Source organism: Triticum aestivum, unplaced genomic scaffold (genome assembly GCF_018294505.1).
Source record: "Triticum aestivum cultivar Chinese Spring unplaced genomic scaffold, IWGSC CS RefSeq v2.1 scaffold181773, whole genome shotgun sequence".
NCBI classification, from domain to species: Eukaryota; Viridiplantae; Streptophyta; class Magnoliopsida; order Poales; family Poaceae; genus Triticum; species Triticum aestivum.
The window spans coordinates 2,387-14,437 of record NW_025230432.1 but is presented as its reverse complement, the minus strand read 5'-3'; the positions used below and the strand labels follow the sequence as shown (position 1 = coordinate 14,437).

At 41.0% G+C, this 12,051-nt stretch overlaps 1 protein-coding gene across 1 annotated transcript; it reads left to right on the top strand.

Annotated features, from left to right (window-relative positions):
* The first annotated feature begins 221 nt into the window (after nucleotides 1-221).
* LOC123175584 (protein ZINC INDUCED FACILITATOR-LIKE 1-like) lies at nucleotides 222-11,820 on the top strand. Its single transcript, XM_044590236.1, has 15 exons — nucleotides 222-405; nucleotides 888-928; nucleotides 2,109-2,169; nucleotides 2,299-2,401; nucleotides 2,488-2,590; nucleotides 2,659-2,712; nucleotides 2,820-2,882; nucleotides 2,959-3,008; nucleotides 3,076-3,151; nucleotides 8,032-8,211; nucleotides 8,365-8,452; nucleotides 9,039-9,124; nucleotides 9,205-9,312; nucleotides 11,596-11,640; nucleotides 11,728-11,820. The coding sequence occupies exons 1-15, from the start codon at nucleotides 222-224 to the stop codon at nucleotides 11,818-11,820; spliced, it is 1,335 nt and encodes a 444-aa protein (XP_044446171.1).
* Nucleotides 11,821-12,051: the final 231 nt, after the last annotated feature.

Below are 12,051 nucleotides of genomic sequence, written 5' to 3'. Positions count from 1 at the left end.
GCAAAGTTCTGGCCGTCCAATGGCCTGGTCAGGGCAGAGACGTAGCCAGCAGGGCTAGCTAGCTACGAGCACCCAGATATGCTAACCTATACTATATAACATCGATCGCCGATGATTCATGGGAAGCACTCAGGCTTTATCGCGCTGAGTTTAGCCAGTGCAAATTTTCAATCAACCTCGCCTTCTCACCAACCAGCCACCGCCGAGCTATCAACCAATTAATGGGTGATACTATCAGGAATCGGACGCTCCCACTCGATGAGTCGACGGCGTCGCCGCCGCCGCCGCCGGCCTGCGTTTACTACGCAGGGTGCCCGGGCTGCGCCATGGAGCGGAAGAAGGGGAACAACACGGGGATCCCATACAAGGAGTTGTTCTTTGTTGGCATCACCACCCTTTCCTCCGGTGCGTATTTACATTAATTACGTTCGCTGCGTAGCTATAGCTTGCCGAAAAAGACATATACTACTGCCTGATTGATTTGTACGTGTGTGCATGCAGCCACAATTTAGTCCTAGCTAGTAGGTTTAAAATACTAGAGGTTAGGAAATTTTTGTAGAGCCAATAATTAATAATTGCACCTAGGCCGAGAAATAACATGGGGTTGATAGTTATGAAAGTGGTTGTATCCCCAACCCACCAGGGATCAAACCCCATGGTTTGCCACATGTGTGTGCCATAAAGGTGGCAACGTCCATTCAATGCCAGTCAGCTCAATCTATTTCACTTTGCTAGAAATGAGATGCTCACTGCATGAATATGTATCATGATCTAGAGATGATGAAATTTTGATAACATTTTTTCGATATATCATTAGCAACAATATTCATATAAACTACCTCCATGATTCTTATAATTGTGAATATTTTCGCTCTCTTTTTTTGCAGCCTTACCAGTATCATCTCTGTTTCCCTTCTTATATTTTATGGTATGTCGATCTCACCTTCATTACTGTTTGCTAATAGCTAAATGAAATGAGACCTTATAAGCTACGTGTAAAATTCATTCGCTCGTACCGTATTCATGTATATGGCATTTGTATGGCGAAGAACATGATTTTCTAATTCTTGAGGAGTGCTATTTTCTTTAAAAAAACATCATTGTAGTTTGTGTCGAAAAATTGGGCTATTTCAGGATCAAATGCATAATATAAATCATGATCAATGTAAGCACCAGCATGTAAGTCGCTAACTTGATAGATTTGTGAAACAACGTGTCTAACAACATCACATAATCGTAAAACAGCAATGGATGGTAGCACGACACATGTATTGACCGCTTGTAGATGAAGTCGTCATGGCTGTTGTGGGAGTGATGTTGTTAACGATAACATTGGTGAAGGCCAGTCAAAAGAGACAGTGGTGGAGACCATGATATGTGATGCCACCTGACTTGCGGGATGGACAACCGTTGGTGATGAATGCGAGAAGTATCACGAATACTTCCAAAAAAAAAACCTAATTCTCCCTCTCCCGGTGCATGATGATAAGAACGAAAGGTTTTGTAGACTTGCTCTCCCACTTTCGCAATGGAACCGGAGGCAAGCGCACTTGGTGTTGTCTTGCTCTCCCACTTTTGTACACTTGCTCTCCCACTTTCGCAATGGAATGGCCCAGCCGGAGGCAAGCGCACTTGGTGTTGTCTTTCTATCCCAATACCCTTCACTTAGTTAGGTGGAGAGGCTTCACTATATAAGTTTGTCTCGCCCCACCTCCACTTCTAAGCTCGGACTAAAGATTACACCTCCACGTCTTGCCAGACGTGGGTCTTTGAGACACCTTCATCTTAATAGTTTGGAAATTACAGAATTCTAGTAAACAATCATTCACGTGACAATCAGGTTGCATTCCACAAAAAATATCTAAGTACATACTCCATGAGCCACCATATTCACTACGCCCTGATACACCCAAAAGAAAGAATAAAGGACAGTGTACCCTGTAGGAGGGAGGAGAGCGTGTGCTGACCACTGAGACAAGGAAAAGTGTAACAAAAGACGGGTTTTTTAGAAGGAGCATTCCAGTTTCCCAGAGATTTCAAAAACGAGTTCCTGGAACATATATAGCTGGCGCTGCAGAGGCAAGCTCACCCTAACCTTTCTTGAACAGATAGAAGATATGCGTGTGGCAGAAAACAAAACAGACATTGGATTGTACGCTGGTCTTCTTGGTAAGGCTCGGACTCATTGGATCAATAATAATAAAACGAATTAAAATATATTCCTTTGATTTTGTTATTTCAACAAATATACTCACCCAAATTTCAATACTTCTGCTGATAGATTTCAATGTTGTATAGGTGCATCATACATGGCTGGTAGATGTTTTGCCTCAATATTTTGGGGTGTGGTGGCAGATCGTATTGGAAGAAAACCTATCATTGCGTTCTCCCTCTTCACAGTGTCAGCAAACCTAACTCCTATAAGGAAAATATGTACTTACTCCTACGTGTGTCAGCTTTATAAGTTTAATAATTTTCTTTAATTAGGGTAATATTTAATACTTTATTTGGATTGAGTACAAAGTATTGGATGGCGATTACCACAAGAATGCTTCTTGGTTCACTTAATGGCATGCTTGCCCCAATAAAGGTATCCATGGGTGCATAATCTTTACAGAACATTATGTTTCACATATTGAAGATTGTCCACTTTTGCAGGCTTATTCAGTTGAAGTTTGTCGGCCTGAACATCATGCTCTAGGATTATCCATTGTAAATGAATATATTTTTTTTCTTTCATGCAATGGACTACTATTAGTGTAGGTAACATAATCAGATATTGGTAACACAAGTTATCGTTGACATATAATTGGATATAGGTAAGCACTGGTTGGGGCATAGGTCTTGTTATCGGTCCATCTATTGGAGGATTTTTGGCACAGGTAACCATTTGTTTATGTATGATCGTTTCTGAAGGATAAAACCGCTATTTAACAAGTGCATGCCCCCCTCTCTCAGCCTGCAAAGCAATATCCAAACCTATTTTCAGAGAAGTCGATTTTTGGGAGGTACGTATATTGCATTTATTGAGCTAATTAGCACCAGAGATTGATTAACCATATTTGCAATTCTTAGGTTTCCTTATTTCCTGCCATGCCTTTGTATTTCACTGGTTGCGTTGGTTGTTTTAATAAGCTGCACATGGCTACCGGTATGTAACAATCCCACTAATATTTTGGCTTGTTTATGATTTGTTTTCTTGTAATAGATTTGTTCTTTCTTAGCCATGGCGGCCCTGCATTGTTTTTTCTGTTTAATAAACATATTTGCATGTGGGTGAGCTTTTGAGGGGAGTACCTGAAAGTGATGTTCAGACTTCGGAAAAAATCTGGGTCAGCACATAACCTAGCCGGCACAACACGACATGAAGTATGACCGGTGGGCTCGCTTGGCACGACAAAGTGGGTCGGGCCAAGGCTACGTACCGTTCACTGCCGAACATAGTTGAGTGTTCGCACAGGGACGCCCATGACTGGCCCGGCCAATTTTCATTCTTTCTTTTCTTCTCTCTTTAAATAAATTATTTGCATTTTTCAATTTTGGTTCAAATTTACAAATTCCTGTTCTCAATATTTGTTCTTCAACTACGTAAAATAGGGTTTGACAAAAAAAATCTTACCTTTGCAAAAAATCATTTTTTCTAAAAATAATTCTATTTTTCAAAAGATATTAATTTTTTAAGTTCAAACAAAGTTAGGAATTTAAAATTTACAAAATTATACAAACTGTTCGAATTTAAAAAAAACAGGAGTTCCTTTTCTGTATTTTCAGAAAATGTTCTTGTTTCATAATTTCTTCACAAATTCAGAAATATTGATGTTTTCAAATTTGTTTCATAAAATCAAAAAATCTTCAGGAATTTCTAATATTTTTCAAGTTACATGTTTTTGTAATTTTGGGAAAAAAACTCGTGTTTTCTATTTATTTTCTTAAAAAGGTCAAAAGTTCAGGATATGTTTAGTTTTTACAAAAAATGTCTAGAGATTTCAATTTTTGTTCACAATTTCGAAGTAACTCATTTTACAAAATCAAAACTGCAAAAAATAGAACTAGATAAAAAACTGTGCGCTATAGCAGATCAAACATCTATAGTAGTTGCGAATAGCTACAATGCCCATTGCTACATGGGTTGGCACAACATAAAGCGCGTCCTAGATGTTCCATGATTGACATGCCGTGTTTCCGATTCCAAGTCCAACATGGACACCTACCGTGTGTACTCCACTAGAGCATCCATCGTCGGACTTGACAAATCAGGTCCCCTATACACCCGTGGGCGTGTCCACGGACAGCGCCGGGCTACCCCTTATTTTGCCTGCCGGACACCTCAAATGCGGATCATCAAATCCATGCAGTCCATGCATGTAAATCATACGACACAAATTCATCACGATTCAACAGATTAAAACAAATACTACAAAGCAAAAATAAATCATAGTTAAACACTTCAGAAATAACAGATTGAAATCAAAGTCTAAGTGCGACGGATCACTCGCCAGACGCCATCCATGTCGCCTGCTTCACAGCCATACTTGCCTCCTCCTCCGCCTGCATCCTTGCCGCATGCTCCGCTTAGATCCTTGCCTCTTGTTTCGGTGCTGCAATAGCCCCCCTCGCTGCCTTGTACTCCCTTCGTTTGTTGATCCCCTTCTTCACCCCCACTAGCCACTTCTTTGCATGCTCATCGAAGAGATTTTCGTCCGCCAACATAAATCTTCACCTCATCCGCTCCCGTGTGATTTGCATGTCCACCTTCTCAAGCTCCCATTTAATCGGCAAATATTTCTTCTCCAACTCGATCTTCTCCCTCTAATTTTCTAGCTTCATGGTCGCCCTCCCCGGAATCATTCCATATTCTCCTTTTGTGATTGAACAAGATTGTGCACCTCTTCTCTTTTTGATCCTCCCTTACAGAAAAATGCCCGTCCAAGTGGAGGACATTTTTGTAGTTGCGGCTTCACGAGAGGCCCTCACCTTCCCCCACTTATTTCCCATCACTTGTCGGTTATCCTTGGAGATGGCCACTACTCTTCCATTCTCACCTCTAACCCAAGTGATTCGTGAGATCTTGATCTGTCATTCTTCATCCAGCCAGCCTTGATATAGGCCACGAGGTGTGTCCACTTTGATTTGCCATTCAATGCAGCCAACAATGGAAAAACCTAATGGCTTCTTCTCCGTCTCTTGATACATAGTATCTGCCAACACCATCTAGCGAAAAATGCATGTGTAACGATAATAATACAACAAAAAAACACGCAATTAAAATGATGACAAAATTATGTGAGTATTCTTACATGAGTGGACACTCGCATCCCACTTCGAGGGCGGCCAAGCACTTGTGCATTGTAGTCCACGCACCTGTTAATTTTCCCTTGAATGACCACCAATCGATGTTGGAGAGATGCCAGATTGCAGGTGGTCACGGTAGGACGGGTCTACACATAGTGTTTGCTCGTGATATTGCTTGTGGATCTTCTCGCAATACCTATTACCCTTTTGCTCCATGCCACATATGGGGTCCATGGTTATGGCAAACCATGCTTTGACCAACAAGATATCATTAGAAAGTTGTGAATACCAGAGATCTAGCCTTGGTTGTCTTTCCCTTCCTTTTCTTCTTTGTATTGGGGTTTGATGTGCCGCAAACTTCAAACGTAGGACAAGTTGCATCCCCCAACTCATACTTCCTTTGGGTTGGTTCATGGTTATCATCGATCATGTCCGACATGATAAATTCCTATAATTATAAAGGTTTCAATTGAACTAAGGTGATATGCAAAACATTGGTCATCACATATGCAAAATTGATCGAAAGAGGAGAAAAATAAATGTACCGAGTCCTGTTGTGTCATCCAGGATAACATGACATGGACAATCGGGGTGCCGTCAGTGCCTGGAACTGTCTCCGACCAATGAGCAGCGATGAGTTGCAGACATCCCCCGTAGTCCTCTATGTTGCCAGGAAACCCTTCTGAATTTTCCCCGTCCGCTCGTCTCCTCTGTCCGAACCGGTCGTAGGCGGCCACCGTTGTCGGCGGCTGGATGGAAGGGGTTCGAGGGGACGAGCGTGGATGGGGCGGGGGCAGCGGAAGCTGCTTGTCGACACTGCTTCCCTCTCGCGCTGCCTCCATCACCAACCCCTGCAGGCATCGTTCTCCTGCTTGCAAGACAGAGCCAAGGATAGGACAGCCACAGACGACTCGGATACAACCTCCATGGATGCGGTGGAGCACGGACTTGATGACATCTAGGGTGGCGAACGAGGGATAGCAGCGAAGATGGGGAGCAAGGGTGGCCGATGATGAGGGCTCGGACACGGGAATTTGTGGATGGAGGCGGGAGGAGGGCGATGGGTTTATTGGATTTGGACTAATTTGTGGTGGGGTCGAGCTGTCGGGTCTTACGTGGTGGACGCATCCGGTCGCACCCGTGCCACCACATATCCTCCCCTGATTTGGGATGGATATGAGGGGTGACGGTCACCACGGGATTTTCAAGCACATCTTACGCGTCCGTTTGGGTCGCTTTTTTGATTGGCCACTGACAGGACCATCCGCCTGGGAGTTATGGATTGTTTGAGGTGCCCCGCTGTAGACCCTGTTATGCCATATACACTCTCCCTGATGTTAAAAATATTTTAGAGAGAGAGAGAGAGAGAGAGAGAGTAGTGGAGCAAAAGCACCACACGAGTAGTTTTTGTTGATCGCGTGACGGTGGATCTTGATCTTTGACGGCAACGGCTCCGCCTGGCGTCCTACAATCTCCCTAAGTCGTGCTAGGACTGTAGCTTCAACATCAAGGTGAGCTGGGTCCCCTACAGTTGTCGTAGTCATCCATAGGCCATACTATCCTCACCCCGACGACCTTGCTGAAACTACCCATCTTTGCCATTGTACGTGCAACATGTCCTTGCTACAACCCATGTCCATGGTTTACATGAGAGTTCAGCTCAAAAAATAACTGTTCAGGTTTCAGCCCTTGATGGTAAATGAGATGCATATCTCTTTTGCAGTTGGTTTTCCTATGGCTAAATTTCGTTAAAAATTAAGCCACTGCACTCTTCCAAATGCTCTAGGAAGCACTCACAACCATCTCACTAAGAAACTGTCCATTGGAAATTGTGTTTCATGTATCAGAAAATTGTGTTTCTTCTCAGTAAGAAAAAGTGGAGATTGATCAATTTCTGGTGTCCAACACTTGGAGCTAGAAAGTCAATTTGGCTCCTGGGAGCACATGCTCCCGGGGCCAAAAAAAAGGAAATAAATCAAGACAAAAATTTTGTGTGTACCTAGTCACATCCAAATGCTACCTGCAAATTTTGAGGCAAAAAGTTTAACATTTTGGCTTGCGCAAAAAAATGAACACCAAAAGTTATCCCAAAATGTCACCCCAATTTTGTATTTTTGCTGACGAAACACCGCCGCTCCGTTTCGCATGAAATTGCCATGCCTGTTTGCGAAACTAATGCAATCATCTACAATAAGTTTCAGAATTTTTCGAAAACATTTAATATATATCTTTGTGTTACTGTTCACCCAGGAGCATATTCTCCCGGGAGCCAAAACGCTAGCCCAGTTAAATTAATGAGGTTCCTAACTTCAAGGTTTCTCACTTTGGGAGATCACATTCTTATCTTTACTGCATCTTTATAAAAAAACTTAGAGAATAAATAACGATCCTTCAAAAAGATGGAGGGTTTTGTATGACTCTAACTATATTTGCGGGAGGAAAAAAAAGAACCTTTGTATTTCGCCTGGTGATGAGAAGCGTATGGGGAACTAATACTTTATTTTGAAAAGGAGGATTGAAACCCCGGCCTATGCATCATTTGATGCACACAGCCATCTTTATTATGAGCGGACAAATATGTGTTGATCAAAGGAATCAACCATCTAGCTACCTGGCTGTTGTTCTCTCATGATTGCTTTGAGAACTTTTTTTTCTTGAATTTAAAGCAATAGTGTGTGTTCGTGTGTGTGTGTGTGTGTGTGTTTCAAAACATACCAACTTTATCAACTTACTTTCAAGGAGACTCTTCATATGCATAAAAACTTGCAAAGAGAAGTAGAAATGGTTGATGAGTCAAGTTCTGCTCCCAGTGGAGAAGCATATACGAATTCAGAGAAGAGTCTATATCGGAACTGGCCATTGATGTCCTCTATAATTGCCTATTGTGTTTTCACCCTTCATGACACGGCATACAGTGAGGTAAACCATATAGTACAATGATGTCGGTGAAAACCCATTGTTGCTACAACTATGTACATAGCTATTAAGAATTAATGGAAGGAAAATTAATGGTGAAATATTAGATTAAGCTCCATGTGGGCAGATAAGTGCTTATGACCTTTTCTGTATCAGATACTTGCCTTGTGGGCTGTAAGTGACAAAAGCTACGGTGGACTAAGCTTGGCATCTAAAGATGTCGGTCAAATTCTTGCAGTTTCAGGTATAACCGTACTACTCCCTCCGTCCCGTAATATGAGAGCGTTTTTGAATATTACGGGACGGAGGGAGTAGTAAATTATCGAGAATTTGCACATTGATCTCCTGTGAATCACGCGACTTATGTAGATGAGTCAAATACAAATGCCATATTATATGGATTATATCAAATAATTAATCTAGTTACGGTATGTGCATACAAAACATGTGGAGGTCCCTTTTGGGGACCTTTTTGTTCTCCATAATTTGTATGTACGTGTTTGGATGCGTGGATCCTTGTGATCAGTAATTTTGAGATCAATTTGATCAGTAATTTCACTAAATAAATGAGCTATATGATACAATAAATTGCAATGATATATGCATTTTTTAATAAATTTCATAGTTAAAGTTAGGCTCACAATTCAAAGCGACGTTCATATTAGGAAAGAAAGACATGTTATTACGTGTTCTTACCTAATTAGGCATCATTCTTAATTATAGTGTTTTAATAAATCATTTGTAGTATCAACCCTCACTAGATTACTGTAAACAACTTGCTCCGTACAAATGATTGAATTTTTTTAATATCATATTTATTTTTATTTCAGGTGCTGGTCTTCTTGCGTACCAACTGCTGGTTTACACACATGTTCATAGATATCTCGGATCCATCATATCATCCCGCATTGCAGCTGTAATTAAATGAACCATCTCCAATAGAACTGAAATAATTCTTATATATCCATCATTTATACATCGATCTGTCATTTTCAGGCTCTGTCCATACCTCTCCTTGCTGCTTACCCATTCATGTCACAACTATCAGGGACTAGATTTGGGTTAGCTATTTATTTTGCCACAATTTTAAAGGGTACTTTGGCGGTAAGTATAAGAACGTACTCATCAGAAATGTTATCTCCCTATTTCGTAGTGACTCTACTTGGCATATTGTTGACATGACATAGCATTATAAAGGAAAAAGGAGCATACTAGGATCATATCATATCATGTCATATCATGATGTATCATAATGAATGAGATGTTAATATCGGTCACACAAACAAATAAATAAAGTTATCATAAATATCAATTTATTGTACAATGCACTACCAGGAGAATACCATACGTACTAACCTATGATGCTATCCACTGCAAGAGATCTTTCAACATTTAGTAAAAATTCTCTAATTAATGATGTCTTGCAAGAGTCTCCGCATTTCACATCCAATTTATAAGGGGCTGGGATTTTGTTGTCCTGTCCAATCAACGGTCGGTTTGTATCCGCTGGTTCATCGTGCTCACGGTTCTCGTGCGGGCTTGTGCTCGTACCGACGCCAGCACATGCCCCGCAAAAAAAGTGAGAGCTGGTTAAGGGTGACCACTGCCAGACACAATTAACTAGTGTACTTAGTCATGCAGTTCGTAAAAAGATCGCTATCATAGGATATTACTGCTATCACAATTGGACACAAAAATGAGTACGTAACACTGCACTGATAGACGCATATCAATCCAGTTAATAGTACATCAAAAGCACACAAATCACAGCACGCACTAGAATCTACAGATGCACAGTACTATCCCAAAAAGCCGTCCCAGAGCGCCAGTACGCCACCTTGGAAGAGCCGAGCAGACAAAGAAAGTCCAACTCGTCTACACAACTGAGACGCTGGAGCTGTAGGCCAGGGAAACAACCTCCGCCACCATATTTCTGGGGGTCACACGGCATACACAAGACCCCACATATCACGGCATCGTTGTTACCAGAGGTAGCCCACAGTCCACAGAAGTTTAGGCTCTGTGGCCAACACATGTGAAGTGGCGGGACAAAATATGCTTCCGATATCGCACCGCACTTTGTCCTAACAAACGGTACAACCGGAGAGAACAGGCCAAAAGTTAAAATATGAGGTAAGATGCAGATATTTCAAGCTAAATAGGGTAAGTAGAATAATTTGTGTTAAATGGGCTAATTGCTGCCACAACCGCACAATTGGAGTCAGAAATAGGATGACTTGTTCAGTCCTTTAAAAGGAAAGTCAAACATAATGTGTATTTTGATTCCGAGCAATGTGATTATACGTGGATAATGGAAACTCTACAAGGTTTATATATTATGTTTGTGTCTAATGACAATATAGCCAATTATATTGTACCCCAAGTTCTTAATTTATTAGCAGTTTCTTCTAATTTTTTATGAAACGACTAATCATGATACTAAAATGCATATATTTGCAACAGAATCGTCCTTGAGGCGAGAGGTTCAGGACTATGGTCCAGCAGACCCCATGGTCGGTGCCGTTCAAACCAGCACCGGTTCCCATGTGGGTCTGTGCCTAATAATAATTCAAATTTCTTGATTTAGCTTTATCATCTTCTTCCTTAGCTAGCGTGTAGCCTGCACCAGCTAGCCTTTTCTTTAAATGATGGGCTGGTACATGTCCCTTCGTTAGATCATGAGCCTATGGGTCGAGAATTAGTTTCAAGAGCTCGGCCAGTTCAATATTAGTTTTGTGTACACCACATAAAATATCTGTATTGAATAGTAGAATCAAATATAGCCAAAAGAATCTTTCATGTTGTTAATTGCGCTGGTACGATCTAATGCTTTTTATCTAAAATGTCAGAGAACACGGTGGTTTGATGGCGTATTTAGCTGTTAATTAGTTCGGAAACACATATCTTTCAGCTAGGCGCAAACATGGTTTAATTTTAATTTTCCTTTTTAATAACTATAATAGAGTTGGCAAGTGGTTGCACCCATTTTTCAGGTTATTCAACAGAACAGCTCATAATGAACATTTAATTCTAAACTGATATCAATGTCTACAACTGGGAAGCAATGCCGTTCATTTCAATGAAGTAGAAAAATAGATTCATTTGACAAATAAAAATGGCAACATTAGAAAGAAGAAAAATACACCTCCTGTGAGGTCATACGGTTCAAACAAGATAACGATTGTGTGGATCGATGTAAGATTCATACTGTATATCCTATGCTATCAAGCAAGCAGTAGCGATTCTAGCTTGATAAAGTGGTTGAACCCTTCCGCCAAATTTTATGATGCGCGATATGCTCACATCTTATTGTTTGGCTGAACCATGGCTCTATACAACATTCTTGTATCATCCTTTCTAACTTTACATCTTTGACAAATTGTCCAGACAACTATCTTAACAGGCACTTGCATTCTGCAAAACAATGCTGTGGTAAATATCAAGTCAATTCAATTACTTGAGATTTGTTTGCGCAATTATTGCTTCTGGGTAGCTAATCAAGTTTACTTTAAACTACAGCCGCAAAATCAAAGAGGTGCCGCGAACGGCATATCTACAACTGCAATGTCCCTGTTCAAGGCTATCGCTCCTGCAGGAGCAGGTGCTCTGTGAGTGTTCCTTTTGAACCACCCATTTTTAATCCAAGACAGATCTCTGTGCTAACATGTAAACTAAATGCATAAAATTGATGAGGGGTTAGAAATGTCATTTTGAGCTGAAAAGAATGACATTTTCTATCTTGGTATCTATCTTTGGAACACAAAATACAGAGCACGATTGACGTGGACTTCCCGCCATGCGCAATCCTGTTGATACCATTGACCTCCATAGCTATGTTAGAAC

What these genes read in the sequence shown, in the direction of transcription:
- LOC123175584 (XM_044590236.1), top strand. Translation starts at nt 222, where the DNA reads ATGGGTGATACTATCAGGAATCGGACGCTCCCACTCGATGAGTCGACG. An exon ending in ATGCTCTAGGATTATCCATT is followed by an intron (nt 2,713 to 2,819) that starts GTAAATGAATAT and finishes AATTGGATATAG; the next exon opens with GTAAGCACTGGTTGGGGCAT. An exon ending in TTCTGCAAAACAATGCTGTG is followed by an intron (nt 11,641 to 11,727) that starts GTAAATATCAAG and finishes TTTAAACTACAG; the next exon opens with CCGCAAAATCAAAGAGGTGC.